At 40.1% G+C, this 16842-nt stretch overlaps 2 protein-coding genes across 2 annotated transcripts; one reads left to right on the plus strand and one right to left on the minus strand.

Moving 5' to 3' along the window:
- On the plus strand, positions 1-6456 carry FFAR4 (free fatty acid receptor 4). Its single transcript, XM_048310675.1, has 3 exons — positions 1-939; positions 1695-1823; positions 5524-6456. Exons 1-3 carry the CDS (start codon positions 406-408, stop codon positions 5929-5931), a joined length of 1071 nt encoding a protein of 356 aa, XP_048166632.1. The 5' UTR covers positions 1-405; the 3' UTR covers positions 5932-6456.
- A 342-nt stretch (positions 6457-6798) lies between these two features.
- RBP4 (retinol binding protein 4) lies at positions 6799-13363 on the minus strand. The gene is made up of 6 exons (XM_048310676.1): positions 13192-13363; positions 12933-13068; positions 12177-12313; positions 11926-12032; positions 10363-10575; positions 6799-7007 (listed from the first exon to the last, which is right to left on the minus strand). Exons 1-6 carry the CDS (start codon positions 13350-13352, stop codon positions 6994-6996), a joined length of 768 nt encoding a protein of 255 aa, XP_048166633.1. The 5' UTR covers positions 13353-13363; the 3' UTR covers positions 6799-6993.
- Positions 13364-16842: the final 3479 nt, after the last annotated feature.

The raw sequence follows: 16842 nt of genomic DNA on the forward strand, positions 1-16842 counted from the left end.
GCCGAGCAGACCAGAGCCAGGCCAGCCCTTGAGGAGCTGGCTGGGCCTGGGCTCCCGGGCATAGAGGTGCCAGCGTGCTGACCCACACCCTGCCCAGGGAGGTGTCGGGCAGCCCCTCACTGCCGCCCCACGCACCGTGGCCTCGCCTTTGTGTGAGCTCCACCGTGTTTACTCTCCCACTTCCTTGTTCCACTCCAGTGCGAGGGCCATAAACCGCCCGGCTGGCACGGCCGAGCCCTTGGTGGCAGGGGCAGGAGGAAGAGGAGGGAGGGGGATGGCGGTCATCTCCTGGCTCTGTGCTGGGAGGGCACCCCAGGTGCCGCCGTGGTGGTTGGGAGCGCAGCCTTTCCTCTAGGGCTGGTGCCACCGTCCACGGGGGGTCTCTCACGCCCGCTGGCCACCCTCATGCCGTGGTCCAGGGGCACACCAGGAGGGAACAGGACCTATTTCCCCTTCTTCTCAGACTTCAAGGGCCACAATGTGACGGCCCTGCGCATCGGCGAGTCATCTGCCCTGGCGTCCATCTTCTTCCTGTCCTTGGCGGGAAACATCTGGGGCATCTGCCTGCTGGTGAGGCGGCACCGCCGGCTCTGCGCCGCCAACTGCCTCGTCCTCAACCTCTTCTGCGCCGACCTGCTCTTCATCACCGCCATGCCCTTCATCGCCGTCGTGCGCTGGACCGAGTCCTGGGTGCTGGGCGACGTCGTCTGCCACCTCCTCGTCTATGTGATGAGCCTTAGCGGCACCGTCGTCGTCCTCTCCCTGTCGGCCGTCAGCCTGGAGCGCTTCGTCAGCATCGCCCGGCTGCGGCACGCCGCCTTCCGCCGCCGCAAGGCGCTGGCCGCCGCCCTGCTCCTCATCTGGGGCTTCGCCGCCCTCGCCACCCTCCCGCTCTGCTGCTTCTTCACCGTGGTGCAGCTGCCCGCCGCCGGCGGCCGGGTGAGGGCGAGCGCCGGGCGCGCCGCAGCAGCCGGGCCGGGGCGGGCCGGGGGGCGTCGGGACCGACGGCGGTGGAGGCTCGTCCGCCTCTGCCACGGCGGGAGAGCGGTCAGCGAGGAGACGGCTACCCGGGCGGGCCGCTCTCTGCGTGCCGGGCCGCTCTCTGCGTGCCGGGCCGGTGCGCGGCTGTGCCCGGAGGAGCGGCCGCAGCTCCCCCCGGCGGCCCCCGACCCGCTCTCCCGGCGGACCGTCCCATTCGCTGGGAAACGCGCATCGGCTGGGATTCTCTTTGCGTTCCTCAGTGCGGCTCAGAGATCCCCTTTTCAGCTCACTTCCCCTTACCGAGGGATCAGCATTCTGGGGGAATTGCCCTGCACCCGCAGCCCCCTCTGTACAAAATGGCCATGCATAGATTTTTCTGCCTAATATTTTGAGATGCATACAAAAGTGCACCCAACGTGACACTTGAATAAATTATTAAGTTTAGGGTCTGTAAGTTTCCATTTTGCCATTAGCATTTGATATGAAATTAATGGGAGTATTCCAGTTGTGGACACATCTATTTGTAATTGTATGGAGTCTTAAAACCATCAAGTGATATACTACTTGAGTGCTTTGTCTAAGTAGAAAGTTTTCAGGGTCTTGGTTTAGTCTTGGTTTAGCCATTTTTTTCCATAAGCGTAGAGGGAGATAAGGATAATGCTACTGAAAATAATGGTACAACATTACTTTTCTTCTTCATTTTTTGTAAATAGGACATTCAAATTTGCACCCTGGATTGGCCCAGCACTGCAGGAGAAATAGTCTGGGATACGACCTTTGCCACTGTTTTCTTTCTAATACCAGGATTAGTCATTGTCATCAGTTACTCCAAAATCTTACAGGTATGTTTTTCCTTTAAATTTTGGTGTAAAACAAAGGGAAGTAAACAGTAACTCACTGGGCATCAGCATATTGTCACTGAATACAAATACACGTAAAGGGAACAAGCATCATTTGCTCAGTAAATGATAAATATGTGATATAAAATGAAGCATTTCAACCTGCACATAACGGCCTATACATTTCAATTAAGAACCTGCTTCAACTGCACATTGCCAGAGGCCAAACACATTGTCTTCCTATATATAGTATTAAATACACTTCTCCATTTATGTGCTGTTCATATTTAAAGACTGTCAATCTCCTAAATGCTGAAAGAGTCTAGCATTTGAAATAACTAAAAACTAGATTTTGCTTTCCTTGAGCCTAAACTCCAGTCATAAGGGATTTGTAAAAAAGCAGAGAAAGGCAGGACTAGAAAAAGCCCATCCATTTTTTGATCTATGGGCTTTCTGCATGTGTCTTTAGTACACAGATCTCATTAGATTATACTTAATTCTCCACAATTTCAAATGTTGCAAACAAAACCTGTAAATTAAACCCTCTGCTTCCGCTTTCTTTTTAAGTGGATGTTGTTTAACATATATGCTGAAGCCAAGACACCCAGCACCACAGAGTTTTAATCTATATTCTAGCAAGCATCATATTAGCATCTAAATTCCTTTTAAACTATCTAAAAGCAGAGTGAGAAAGATCTAAAAATCTTCAAACCAAGCACTCCAAACTAGGCACTGCAATGCCTGGTTTTTAGGAACTGCCCAGAAGGTCCTTGATTCCTTTATTGGGCAATTAAACTTCTTATAATATGTGTAAGAAAATGACAGGTTTTGGAAAGGAAAGTCAAAACACATGGATTATTGAGCAAGGATGAAATGCTGAGCACCAAGGGGCTGTGGATGCAGACACCAGAGCTGCTTGTAGGTGTTTCAGTGAACCTAGGACCTAGAATCTGGTCTCTACACATCCTTGCCTATTGATCAAGCCTAAACTTGTAGTAGAAGTCATCAGCCTGCATTTCCTGTACTGTCATTTAGCTCACTATAATCTTGAGGTAAATGCATGAGGTGAACCTCTTCTAGTGAAGTAAAGGACCTGCAACCTCATATTGCTGTAGGCAAAGAGCATAGAGTAACGCAATGGAGAATGTGAGCCCTCTGAAAGAACTGCAAATACTGCAGGCCAGGGAATGCCACAGTTCTTGGTCAGAGGCCAGGACAGGAATGGTGTTTGTTGTGTCCTTGCAGACTCCAGATTACTGGTAAATTCAGAAAACAAAATGGCACATAGGGAGCTAGAAACCAAAAGCAGTGCTTGGAATACTGGATTGATTACAAGACAGCCCCATGCTGCCCTGCTCCTGTTTCTTTTCTAACTTGCTAACAGAGATGCTAAAATACATTACCATTTCCCCTGAAACAAAGAAGTCTTGAGGCCCACAGAAGGACATAATTGAATCTTCTCTCTCTCCAGGAAGCAACCAGAACTGAGCTGGAGAATGTCTCAATCCCTGAGCCATTCCCAAGAGAAAACTCACTCTTACTGGGTGAGAATGCTCTATTATGCCAGTGCACACATAGCAAGATTCTCAGTATTGCTGGAAGCAGTGCCAAGCATTCATGTATTCACGTTACACCATTGATGATGATGATGATGAAGACTGACTACAGATATAAGACCTGAAATTTTTTAACAAATATACTACTACTACAAGTGTGTACTTCACAATTTACTCTGAAACTGAGTATTATTTATACATAACACTTCCCAGAATCCTGGCAAAAATGATAGATTAGAAGCCATGATTTGTAATTTATTTGGTTTTGCATTGTTCTGCCTCTCAGGCAAGACTTTGTCAGAGGCTAGAACTAGTGAAGATTTATGTGTTCTCGAAGTTACATGCTTATATATACCTGATTTCTAAGTTCCTGTTTGTCTAAGTGTGGTCCAGATGCCCAGGATAGGTATCTATACTGGGCAGACCAAAAAGGGATCCACAACATACCACTGCCACCCCATTTCTCTTGAATACTTTTTTAAGATGAAGTTGCATCTTATTTACCACAGTCTTGGTGATTCTTGCATTTTTAGTCCTAGGCTGTGCAGCTCCTGCAGGAAAGACAGAAGGTATTTATATGGGACAGATAAAAATGTATCTGATGAAGGCATTCTGTAGCAGTTTTGAACACTGGAGACTGAGAAGTGTACACAACCCAGTTTTCCTACTTTTATATTAGAAGAGGATATTAGTCCTTTGCATTTTGTGAAATCTTCATTCTTACTAAGGTTAGGTGCTCACTGAGAACAACTCTCAGTTCGGGCTGTTTGGAGGAGTCAGCCTAGTTTCTGGATTCCAGATGGGTACAGCAGGAGATCATCAAGCTGGAATAGTTTTACATGCTCAGGACATCAGAATTCTCTGCTCTTTTAAAATCAGGGAAGTAGCAAGTGATACTGTCTCCTTTTCAGCCTCAGCAGCTGCTAAGAAACCCATTTTTGGTTCACAGGTTTTGATTTATACAACTACATTCTATTGAAATATTTAGAAGATGTCTAGATTCTTGATGAGTATTTATGTCTGTGACAAATTCAGAAAACTGCAAACAGAATGACAAATTTCTTTCTCTTTCTCTCTCAACATTTTCATCCTTGCATGTACCAGGAAGTTACGAAGTGTTGCTAGTATTAGTGTTACCCTTCGTGTAGTTTCTGCTCAAGGGAAAAGTGGCAGGAAGAGTCTTACACCTTTTTACTTTCCTACATAGACAGCTAATTGATCAAGGCTTTTGAAAGCACTCCCTTCTTTATGCATGCAGGGGATAAAGTAGTATCTCAGTTATTTAGCATAAATCTTTGTTTGCTGGATATTTCAGGGTTGTTTTATTTACATTAGATGTATGAATGTAACGAACTTGATTGTGCTATGCCATCTTCAGTGAAGACAGGGATGTAGAACAGGGGATTTAGAGTTTTTTGCAAGTCACTGGGTTTAATATTTTACCTAATGACAGATGATGCACACCCATTAATACTAGGTTCCCAAGCTACCCATACTCTGTTTTTTTACATCAGAGAGTACTTTTACAAGGCACAGATTTTTGTAGTGACAAAAGGATCTGTAAGATTTCATGTTAGTTCATAGAAAGCAATTGTGATTACTGACTGAAAAGCTAAAAGTGACACAAAACAATGCACAATCTCATTCACATTTAAAATAATTTAGTCACTGTAAGAAATTAATGCTGCTTCTAATACCTACATTATGATATTAGCATGGCCATGAGAGAATTGGATCACATTCCTTCTTGAGCATCAACAGGATTGTTAACTATGTTCCAGTTTGCATTTGTGAAAAAAATCAATGGGTTTTTTTAGATAGAACAAATGAGGTCATAATTTGAATTTAATGGGATTTCATGAGTAATTAAGACTGTTTTATGCTGAAAAGTATTTATGACTGGTAGAGAGCCATGAAAAGAACAACCATTTTGCCTAATATTGAGATGAGTTCACAGATGAGAGAAAAAAGAATTGCTAATGAAGTGAGAATATTTGAAATGGAAACATTGACAAAAAGTACAAATGGAATTCTGCAATGCCTTTTTTGTAGTCACTTTGCAAAAGAAAACATCATGTGCCAAGATTTACTTTTTCACTTGTAAAGATGTGTTTCAGTGAAAGTTGCTTTTTTCTCTTTTACTGCAGATTACAAAAGCATCAAGAAGAAGTTTAAATGCTGGTTTAGCCTACTCAGAACATCATCAGATTCGTGTTTCCCAGCAAGACTACAAACTATTCCGAGCCCTCTTTCTGTTGATGATCTCTTTCTTCATTATGTGGAGCCCAATAATAGTAATTATTTTTTTAATTTTAGTTCAGAACTACAAAAAGGATTTAAATATTTTGCCATCAGTTTTCTTCTGGATAACCTTATTCACTTTTGCCAACTCTGCAGTCAATCCAATTCTGTATAATGTTGCCCATTTCAGACGTAAATGTCAGGAAATTCTTCTCTGTTGCACAGGGAACCCTGAAAGGCATGGAGCAGGTACAGAAACCACTGCAAGAAGAAGTAACCGTGAACAGCCACATTTGTCTTTCATCACCAGATAATTATTTAAAGTCTGAGCTGTGCCACACTTCGGATTTTGTCTACACTATCCCAGGTCACATAGGTCATTATGTTATAGTATTATGTGCCAGAGGACTAGGAAAAAAAGCTAAATATGTATTTTTAATTCCTGCAGGTAAAATTCTCTTGACTTCATTGTTTTGCCTCAGTAAGATTTGGACAATTTAATCCAATGGATTGAATTCTCCTCTTACGCTGAAATAAATAGAAATATGGCAGTGAACTTGGTAAATGTAAAATAGTTGAATTAAATACTTTAAACTTTCTAGCAAAAATGTTCATCCTCAGAAAGTATCTGCTTTTTTTGAATCAAATTTTTAAAGGGAACTTGATTAAACACTTCAGTAACTGACTGCCTGAACATAGGTTTGAGCAGACTAACTGAAACAAGGTGATGAACATGTGTTATCATCAAGTAAATGACCAGTTTGGCTCCATCTCAAATTAAAAACATGGACTTAATGCATGTGAATTTACAATTAAAGAATAAATAAATAAATGGGTAATTGTCATGTGTAAAATAGTTCTTTTAAAAAGATGCATATCTTTTATATCTTCACTAGTCATATAATAAAGTTAATTAGTGATATATAGGATCACTGAAATTCCTTTCTCTTTTTAAAATGATTTCCAGTATTTTCTAGAGAAAATAAAATGTCCTATTTGAAAAGAAAATACATATATTTTGGAGTTAATGATAAATACTCTTTTAGTCAGAAATTGAAACCACTAAAAAAAGCAAGATTAAATTCTTAATTATCACCGTGTGTCACCAGTTCAAAACAGTGCACTAAGATAACAGGCTACTAATGAAAGCAGTGTCTACGTATGTACAGATTTGCATACAATTTTCTTCCCCTGTAATCCAAGTTTATTAAAATGTTTCATTGGTTTATTGACAAGGTGAGCTACACAGCTCAGATAAATATACTGAAAATCTAAATGAAGCCATTTAAAGCATTTTCCAGAGAACACATGATCAGTGTATTAACTGTACATCTGTGGTGCTGTCACATGGTTTCTTTCCATAGGGTTGGATCTCCTTAAGAGCAAAATCCTGAAACACACAAAAACCACAGTTGTGTTTGTCAAACACTCCAGACAAAATTTAAATACGTGAACTTACACCAAATTTAAAACGCATATATATCTCATTTCTTTAAAATGCTCTTGAGTCCAGCAGACTGTTACTTTGGTGAACTTACACCAAATTTAAAACGCACATATATCTCATTTCTTTAAAATGCTCTTGAGTCCAGCAGACTGTTACTTGTGAGAGTAATGTCATTACCTTCCTCTGCAGTTTATAATTTCAAGGAATTTTCAACTCTGAACAAAACAGGAATTCACCTAATCTGTTACACCTCTCCTGAGCGTTTTAATACTTTTGCAAACAAGATACTGGGCAGATCAGTGATAAAAGAGTATCTCTCAGTGATAAAAGAGTGTATACTTTAACAAGCTTCCAGTTATTTGCCTAGAAATAATTAATTTAAGAATTTCTTTCAACAAAGTAAGAATCTCCTGACCCCCAAAACTCCTAATGGCAATAGTAAATTAGCAGAGGGAATATACCACTGTTTATTTCACAATTTTTCCTTCTCGCAAATGCTAAAAGCAGATGCAGCTTTCAACTCTACTGACATGATGCTGTATTGTATTTACAAGTACTGTCACTTAATATTGACACTGACATTACACAACTTAAAGTTACTTGAGCTATTACTCTGGGAGACTAACTGTATCTTAGCTTGAGCTGTATTTGAGAAGGAACTACCATCAGAAATTCAGTGTAAGTTAGACAAAAACTTTCATTTCCTAGGCTTCTCTTTTGCCTTGAACAGCCAGTACTTTTTAAATCAAGGTAAGTTTTGTACATCTATTAGTTGAAGGGACACACAGACACACACACATGCACACTCTCTCCGTTAATTAGCTTCAAGACATAGGCACAGTATGCACAATTATCAACAGATAGCAGCCTATTCTTGCAGCATTTACTAACATTAGTCAGAATTTTACCACAGTAACAATGGGATGCAGATCAGTGCAGACAATTGAAGTTGGTTTGTTTTGGTAATAACTCTGTAGCTCTTAATAGCAGAGTTAAAACTAAAGTAGTAAGGTTTCCAATCCACATATAAGGAATTAAGCAAATTTTGTAAGAGTTTCTGTTATGAAGCTTCCAAGAATTTTTTTTTTTTTTCAGTTTAGCTCACAATCATTCCCTCATTCTGAAATGTTCTTGCTTTGCAGGAACTTTGGCTTAATGGTACTGGAGAATTCAGAATCAACTAATAATTGGGTCCTGATCACATAAAGGGGAAAACACAGATTGCTAGTTTCAAGTTTAATTTATAAGTTGGTGCTGGGCTCCTAAACTCTGAAATAATCCTTAATAAAAAGGTACCCAGGCTCCTATTTTTCATTTGCAAACTCACACAGTCTTATCAGCCACTGCATTCAACACCTAACATCTGAGTCTAAATTAGGATAGCAAAGAACAGTGGAACTTGGTAGATTAGATATTCAATATCTATGACAAACTAGAGGCAGCATGATCAACTTTTAAATTACCTTAGATTTAGTAAAATATCCCTAAACATCTCATTATTTGGCTTTCTCATTTTCAGAAATTTTTATTATTGCTGGACTTCACTTGAAAAGCAGTGAGTGCAGGATTCAAAACAGAAAAGTATCATCAATTTATATAATGAAATTGTTTCTTTTCTATCCTACCATTTATGCAATCATACAAATCATTCACAGAAGTCACTTCCATTTGCATTTATGGTGTCTCTTATTCTTGTCTGTTGTAAATCTCAACTGATTTATGTGGTCTCCAAATTCTCATTCAAGGCAAATTTTTTTTTAAGTTGTTGTCAGGCCCATTTTCCAAGTTACTGATCAGCAACTGTAAACACCACCTACTTTAGCAGATCTTCAAGGCACCCTGTTATCAGCATACTACTTTACAACATGGCCATATATTAGTCTCTGTTTATGGATCAGATGAACAGATAATAGAGCCACAACAGCTGACTTTGCTCATCTGTTCTGACTTTCTTTGTAAGACACAAAAGTTCCTTCAGTCAATCCCAGTTTGTTCCAGCATGTCACTGAGAAAAGCCCTTAATCTTGATTTACAGATTTCAGTGATGAAGAACATACAACAGCTCTTGGTAAACTGTTCCAAAGGTTAATGACCTTTGGAGTTAAACAAATGGCTGTTTATTTCTGCTCTGAATGTGTCCAGTTTAAAGTTCCATCCATTTAAATTTATTATTTCTGTGTTTGCAAGTCCTTTTCTATCCAATTCCTGTTGCTTGGTGTGGACAAGCACAGACTTTGCTCAGGTCAGCCTTTAACCTCTTTCTAATGAGAAAAGATCAAGATCTTTGAAGCATTCATTAGAAGATACATTTTACAAACTTTCAGTCATTTTCTCTGCTCTTCTTTGAAACTTCTAATTCATCCTCAGTACTTTTTCCATTTATGGTGGACACCATAGCAGTTAGACCCATGCCAAGCACAACAATCTCATGTGAATCTTGCTTTTATGCATCCAACAGTCGTATTAACTTTTTTGCCCACATCGCTACATTGGGAGTTCCCATGCAGCTGATTCACCAGTCAAGTCTTTCATAGATAGAGTGTCTTCCAGGATGTGAGGGGTGGGGAGGGAGTAGGGACAGGTACTACTATTTTATTTGTTCTAAATATTCTGATTTTTCTCTTTTGCTCTTTACTATTCCCCATTCTGGGTGTTATTTTTATCAGTAAGCATATAAGTATGTTTTCTTCTAGATTATTACCATTTGGCCTTTTGTAATATACTTGAGCATAAGTGAGCTAATCTGTGTCCTTCCCTGTGTTGTAAGCTCAGCCTGACTCAAGATAGGGTCATGCTTCCAGTATGAGGGCTATGTCCCTCTTCCACAGCCCTTTGTGAAATGGTTGGCATGAGGACTTTTGAGAAAAGGTCTTCTATAAAGTATCCTTTCCAAGGCTTCTATTTTCCTTAAAAGCCTTTTTGAAGCATTTCTCAAATAAGTTTTTGAACAAAGGCAAAGAGATCCGATTACAGCTGCCTAATTACTTTTTACTGTAACTATGAAGTGCATCCTTACCACGTTTACTCACGCTACATTGATTTAATTGTTTTACAACTTCCTCTAGTTACTGTTCCAGCTGATCTGATATGCTGCATGGAAAGCTATGCGCCTCAGCTCTGCTTCAAATAAGGGAAGTAAAAGTTGGAAATAACTTACTACAAGCTCCGATTTTCAAAAGACAATGTAACAGCCACTAAGTAAAAGACTTTATGCATATGATATTTAATGAGCAAGAGAATCCTAGTGCTTTAGTCATTAAACCCTGAAATAAAATTCTTCAGAAAAAAAAGTTCTCACCATTATGAGTGATAACTCTGTATTTTCTGTCCAAACAGAGGTCTATCTGCCTTTGTCTGACGATTTTCTGTGCACCTGGAGGTAATCCCTTCGGGTCCCGGGAGAATAAAATGGAATAGCTATCAGCACAAGTGCCATCTGCATTTAGTTGGCGGCAGGAGTAATGAAGAGCATATGTATCATAGTCTGTGTCCACTACCCAGTGATCATCATCTGGAAGAAACCATGGCAAAGAAGGAAAAGTGTTAGAGACACAAGTGAAATCTAGTAAATCAGAAAGGATTGCTGCCATAACTCTGTGGAGAATATACTAAGATGAAGATTGTTACAAATTATAACAGATGGGCTTTTCATTTATTCCTGTGTCCAGTATTTAATTCCATGTTTATTTTCAAAAAGAAAATAAAGAAGAACATGCTAGGCCTGCTCCAGATGACTCAAACCCGTAAATGTTCTCCTACCAGGGATGTTACTTAGACTGCATTTTTAAGGAAAAAGATTATCATGCAGTTTGCATGTGTGTTAGAAGTGTATTTGCTACAAGTTCTGCCATAAACCCTCTTCTTAAAACACAGTTACAACTTCAGAGAATTCTTAACTATTTAGCTATGTAACCTGATAAAAACCTGGTCACACAAACACCCTGTTCTATAAGAAGTGGGTCCGTTTCAGTGTTTGCAGTAAAACCTGACATATCTGCACCTTCCTCTCCTGGAGCAAAAGATTCTCCCTTGCAGTACATCTGCACTGCTGAAGGTAACTCTCTGTTGTCTTCCCCTTCTCTCCTGTGGGGGGACACCAGACTTTTTCGAAGGGTACAGCTTGGGGTCAGCCCGCAATCTGAAGTACACATGACTCAGCAACATGTTGTGAGGAGACCTGGCAACTTTTTAAGACAAATTGGCATCCAAAACATGCTTTGTAACTTTGTCTTTAAACAGAATGGAACTCCTGTCAGTTCTAAATTCTACCTGCTTCTCTTGGAAACAATCTAAGGAAATGTATTGAGCTACAAAGCATCTGAATTTCTACTTGGCTCAAGGAATTAATTTTGCATAGGGTGTGGCAGATGACATAAAAATAAGAATATATGTATATATACATATGAACATATTTGTCTCTTAAAACAGATAAATCTCCACATTTGCAGACACAAGACCAAACAAAATAATATTCTTCCCTGCTTGGCCAGCTCTGACATCAGGATTCAGAGAGAACAGAAGCATCTGGTAACTGAGTTCTGAACTAAAACAAGTCTTAAAATATTTCATCTGCCTTTCATTTCTTTCCAAACAGTGGCCTTCAATTATACTGTTGGGTAACAAACAAAATAAATACAAAGATATACAAAGGCCAGGTCTCCACTTGTTTAAAGAAAGCCAACCAGCTGTCCCATATAAAAGTAGTGATTACCTCGTTCACATTAAGGCTTGCAGTATGATAGCTATCATGTCTTTTAAGAGTGTTTAAGAAATTCAACAGTACTTTTTCCTTCCCCAGCACGGACATACAACATAACTAGTCTTCTAAGTAGTTCTGCATCTTCTGTAGTTAAGTACTCACTTCCTTTCTGCAGAAAAGAGGCGACACCCCAGTACTTCATCTTGAACTTGGCAGGATCCTCTGTGTCAGTGAAAGAGCCAATCATGTCAGCACAGACATCCCAGTTACTGTAGCCAGAGACAAAGAAAATATCACTTTCCAATCTAACAACACAGGTTCAGTGTGACTGTGTGACTAGCACAGGGATAGCAGGTAGGATTGGAGCAGTAGCTTAGCAAAATGGAACAAGAGGAGACCGGCAAACAGCTTACTTGAAGAGTCTGACTCTGCCCTTTGCGGTGGCAGTCATTTTTCCATTCTCATCTATGGTGAACTGTGCTACCACATTGTCCTGCAGAAATAGCCCCTCAGGATCTTTTTTTGCCATGGCATACCAGGTGCCACTGTACTGCAAGGAAATAAAAAAAGCTGCAGTTAGATCTAGAACAATGGAAATATTTTAATCAGACAGTACAGAACAGGGGGAAGAGCATGCAGATCTTTGACACCGTGCTTCAAAGGTGTACCTAAGAAACAAATCTAGCTGTTTCAAGAGAATAAAGCCACCAATACATCCTAGTGCAGTCATAATTTGTGGAAATACTGACTTTTTTTTTTTTTGGTAATCTTATCTGTATCTGCAGCTGTCCAGTATAAGGAATACAAAATTTAGTGGGAAAAGGATAACAACTGGCAGATCTTGACAAAATTATGTATATTGTTTTCTTTGCAATGGTGTCTGAAAACATCAGAGTATTAATTTTTCATGGAAACAACCAAGTCCTTTTGCTTATACCCTGCAGTTTGAGACCAGTCTGCTAAAACTCAGTTTCTGCAGTATTCCTTTATCAGATGCATCAGGATTCAGCATCTGCAGAGGTGTGGACATCACACACTTCTGCTATTTCTCAGTATTACAGTCTGTGACTTTGAAATGTGAACACACTGGTGCTACTGAATGCCAAATTTTGTAGCCTGGAAAGAGGAGTTATGCAAGGCATCACAGATCCAGGAGGGAAAAGATTTACCCTGGTCTTGTTGAAGTTCTCCTTGACTTTGAAGTTGCTTACTCGGCAGTCGCGCTCCGCAGTGCTGCTGCCCAGCAAGGCCAGTGACAGCAGCAGCAGCCAGGGCAGAGCTCTCTCCATGTGGGCCATCCTGTCCCTGCAGCAAACAGATAACATCATCAGAAACAGCCTCTGTCACACAAGTGAGGGGAGGAAGGCTGCCCTGACAGGTTGCCAGGGCGTCATGCAGCTTTCCCTGATGCGTGTGCAGGCAAGGCACCTGGTTGTCCCCAGCCCACAACAGCAGGGTCCCTTACAGACAGTACTGATCCCTGGAGCCTCTTGAGACCTCAAGTGCTGATGGTGGTGGCAGTGCCCAGACAGGGAATGCTTTATGTAGTCCTGGGGCTTTCGCAACCTGCTGAGCCACAGAGCCAGCATTGGAGAGGGGAGCAGGGAGGTGGGTTGATGCATGCTGCAGGCTGTGGCCCCTTCATAACAGCCTCTTGCATAACACCCATGAGCTCAGGTGGTCTTTGACCCTGATCTGCCGCCAAGCAGGCACTAGAAACAAATGCCTCTCTTTGCTTTTCGTAACCCAAAAGCAGAGCTCACACCTGGGGGGTGTGCGCATGTGTGGCGAGAACAAATGGAATGAGAGGCATCGCACCTCTGCAGGGGGAGAGTGAACTGCCTCCACCTCCTCTGTGATTTTACACACTGCAGTCCAAAATCCATCTTACCCAACATGCTTGACCCAGTTACAAGGAGCAGGCTTGTTTCCTCCACCTCCTCCCCAAAGTCCTCTCCTCTTTTACCCTGATAAACTGTGGCATATAAACATAATACTTGCAAGTTTCTGCTCATGTTTCTGAAAGCCTAGTCATTCCAGAACCTCTTCAGGTCCTCATGACTGGTTCCCTCTTGCTTCCAAAAGGCTCTCTTGGGTGCTAAATAATTTCCTGAGCAGCTCCCAGCAATAGGAATTGGGGCCCTGCGCATCCTCAGGATGGTGAAAGAACCCTTTTATGTGGTAGCAGGACTTAAGTGTGGCCTGCAAATACCCAAATGCATGTACACACCACATCTGGCCATTTTGACATTAAATCAGATATTCCATAATTTCTATTCTGGTTTTGGCAAATGGTTTTCAGTTGTGTAAACCATTATTTTCTCCTGTCCAGGCAAGTTTTGCTGCCTCTCAGTCAATATTTGTTCTCTAGTTTCAACATCTTTAGGAAGCATTAGAGAAAATCTGTTAATTATTTTCTAGGCATGTAACCAGAGCAGGATAGGAATGATTGTTACCAAGAGAACTAATTCACCTACTTTTTTCACCTCCCAGTTTTTTAAAGAATAAAGGCAGAAACCTGTTATTTGAAAGGCCTGTGTTCATTACTTTAAAAATCAAGTAAAAATATAATTTAAATATGAAGATACCAATGCAGTATAAAAAAAATACATCAACAGTAGCCAATGTACAGCTTTAACCAATTTATTTAGCATGGCCTTTCCCAGAAGTTTACTTATCATTCCTTTCATACATTCATAAAAATATTAGACTTTTTACTATTGCTGTCCTTTACAATCTCTTCTCATATATAATGCAAACAGTCTGATTGATTTATCTTCCTTTTCTGCTTTATGTTGGGGGCTTTTTGCATAGAGTATGTTTTGTTCACTTTCTCAAACATCTATTGCTCAGGGCTGTTCCATGTCTGCCTTTGATTTCCTGGATAACATCAGACACAAAAAATTCCACTATGTTTAATATTAAACTTCCGTTTGAAGTAAAGAACATATTTAACACAGGGAACCAGAAGGGTGTATGCATATTAATCGTCCTGAAGCTTTCAGTGGTAGCTTTCCAATTAGTCAAGATTTCCATTTTTAAGCTGAGATTTTCGAATTTGCTAATTTCTACAGAGACTGAAGAGAAAAAGTAACCTATAGTCTTCTGGTGACTTAGAATCTTGCTTCAGTCTGTGGCAATGGTGATACCAGTGATACATATACATTTTTATAAAACCTTTACAAAACACTCACTGGTCTTAATATATGAATTCATCATACAAACAAAATCAAAATCAACATGGATTTTCTTTGTTCCGTGTCTCACATGACTGATAGCAATAAGATGGATTATAGCTTAATTAATAAGCTTTGAATCTATTACTTTATTTAATACCAAAGAAAATTATTTCTTTATTCTCTGTCAATTTGTGAACTGTTAGCATTTCTACTAAGTTTGTCCTGTTCAAGAATCTATATACTGCTTTATATCACCAGAGAGGTTCTTGCAGGATCAAATCTATTCCTATAAAGTTTTGTCAATAGCATAATTATCTATGACCTTTTCAAAGCAGTCTACAGTCACTCATGCAGACAAGTCAAAACCTGCTGAGATTTGACCACCTCTGAAAATCTAGATCAGTGTCCCTGTTATATATACTGCTGTTGTCAGAAGATTTACAGACAGGAAATGAAACCAGGTGTCAATGAAACAAAAATTTACTTCTGTTAATAGGTTTTAATAAGATCAGTTCTAAATGTGTGCAAGAGATATTACTGTCTCTTAAATTAATCTGATGTTATCAACAAATTAAATCAGAAACATGTAATTTTGTATAAGCTGTGGCACAGCATTTCTTTAATTGCGTACCTGCACTGATCTCTGTAATATTTGGCAACTCATCTGGTGGAGGTGCCTGACTGACTTAGTAATTATAACTTTCAACTCATTCAGGTCCTCAAGTCTGGGATCTCTACAAACTCTAGACAATGCCCAAGAAAATTCTTCTTTTGACCTGTTATCATTGGGAATTTGTGGCAGTGCAGCTACGGTGAAATCACACCAGTATTTCCCAGTCAGATTTCAACAGCTGCAGAAGAGAAGCTGGGCAAGTCAGTATAACATGAAGGTTGCACAGGGAGTTTGGCTCTCTGCTTCCTCTGCTTTACCTGTATCTCCAATACTGCCTACCTGAGACACAGTTTACATTGATGAAGTCCTTTCAGAGTTACAGCTGAAGCACTTCCTTGGTTCAATGGGACAAGGTTTTTAGGCAAAAAGGCTGCTCTTTTGTTGGTTACATCTAGATCAGGGTGTAGTGGAGGAGGAATGGAAGGTTTCTAGCAGACAAGCATTGCTATGGCAATTCAAGGGTGAATTCTTCCTCAGTCCTAAGAGATACAGCAGTGCCAGCAGAACTGTGTAAACTCATAAACAGTGTAAACTTTGCCTCAGTCAAATGTCATTTGGGTTAATTGGGCTCTGGGTTTGCTTGAGAAATAATGTCAGCGAGTGATCCTCATCCAGACCTAGATATCCACCTTGCAGATTTCTTCTCCTGCAAACTGAAAGGAACTTGGGCAAGGATTTCAATTGAATCTGAGAGGAATATGCATAGATCAAGCCAATGGTATCCAAGGATTTCTAGGTTCTGGGAAAGCTCAGACAATTATATTTAAGAGAATTATTAAAACATTGATAATATAAGTTTCATACATGACTTCTGATGCCTAAGGCTGGCAGTGGATTATGAGTAGTACAGAAATTTTTTTAGAAGTCACTATGTATTTTTTGGAACCATATTTAATGAAAGGGAAAGAAGGTCTTCTACCTTTAAATTTTGCAAAGAGGACAAAAAAAGGCTAACTTCTGGCAGTGATTCCGTGACTGGATTAATTTCTACATTAATAACATGTGAAATTCTGCAGTATTTTCAATTAGGTATAGCAAGGGAAAAAATACAGAAGGAAATGGCTGGAAAAAAACATTCATTGTAGGAATTATTTTATCTTTATTTATGACTTTTAAAAAAAAGGAAGAAAAAAGAGTCAAATTACTGTTTAAAACATTTTTAACACTGCAACTTTCAAGCTTTACATATTAAAAGAACTAAAATTTTATTTTTGTTCACAAGAATAA

This window comes from Corvus hawaiiensis, chromosome 8 (assembly GCF_020740725.1).
Source record: "Corvus hawaiiensis isolate bCorHaw1 chromosome 8, bCorHaw1.pri.cur, whole genome shotgun sequence".
NCBI lineage: Eukaryota > Metazoa > Chordata > Aves > Passeriformes > Corvidae > Corvus > Corvus hawaiiensis.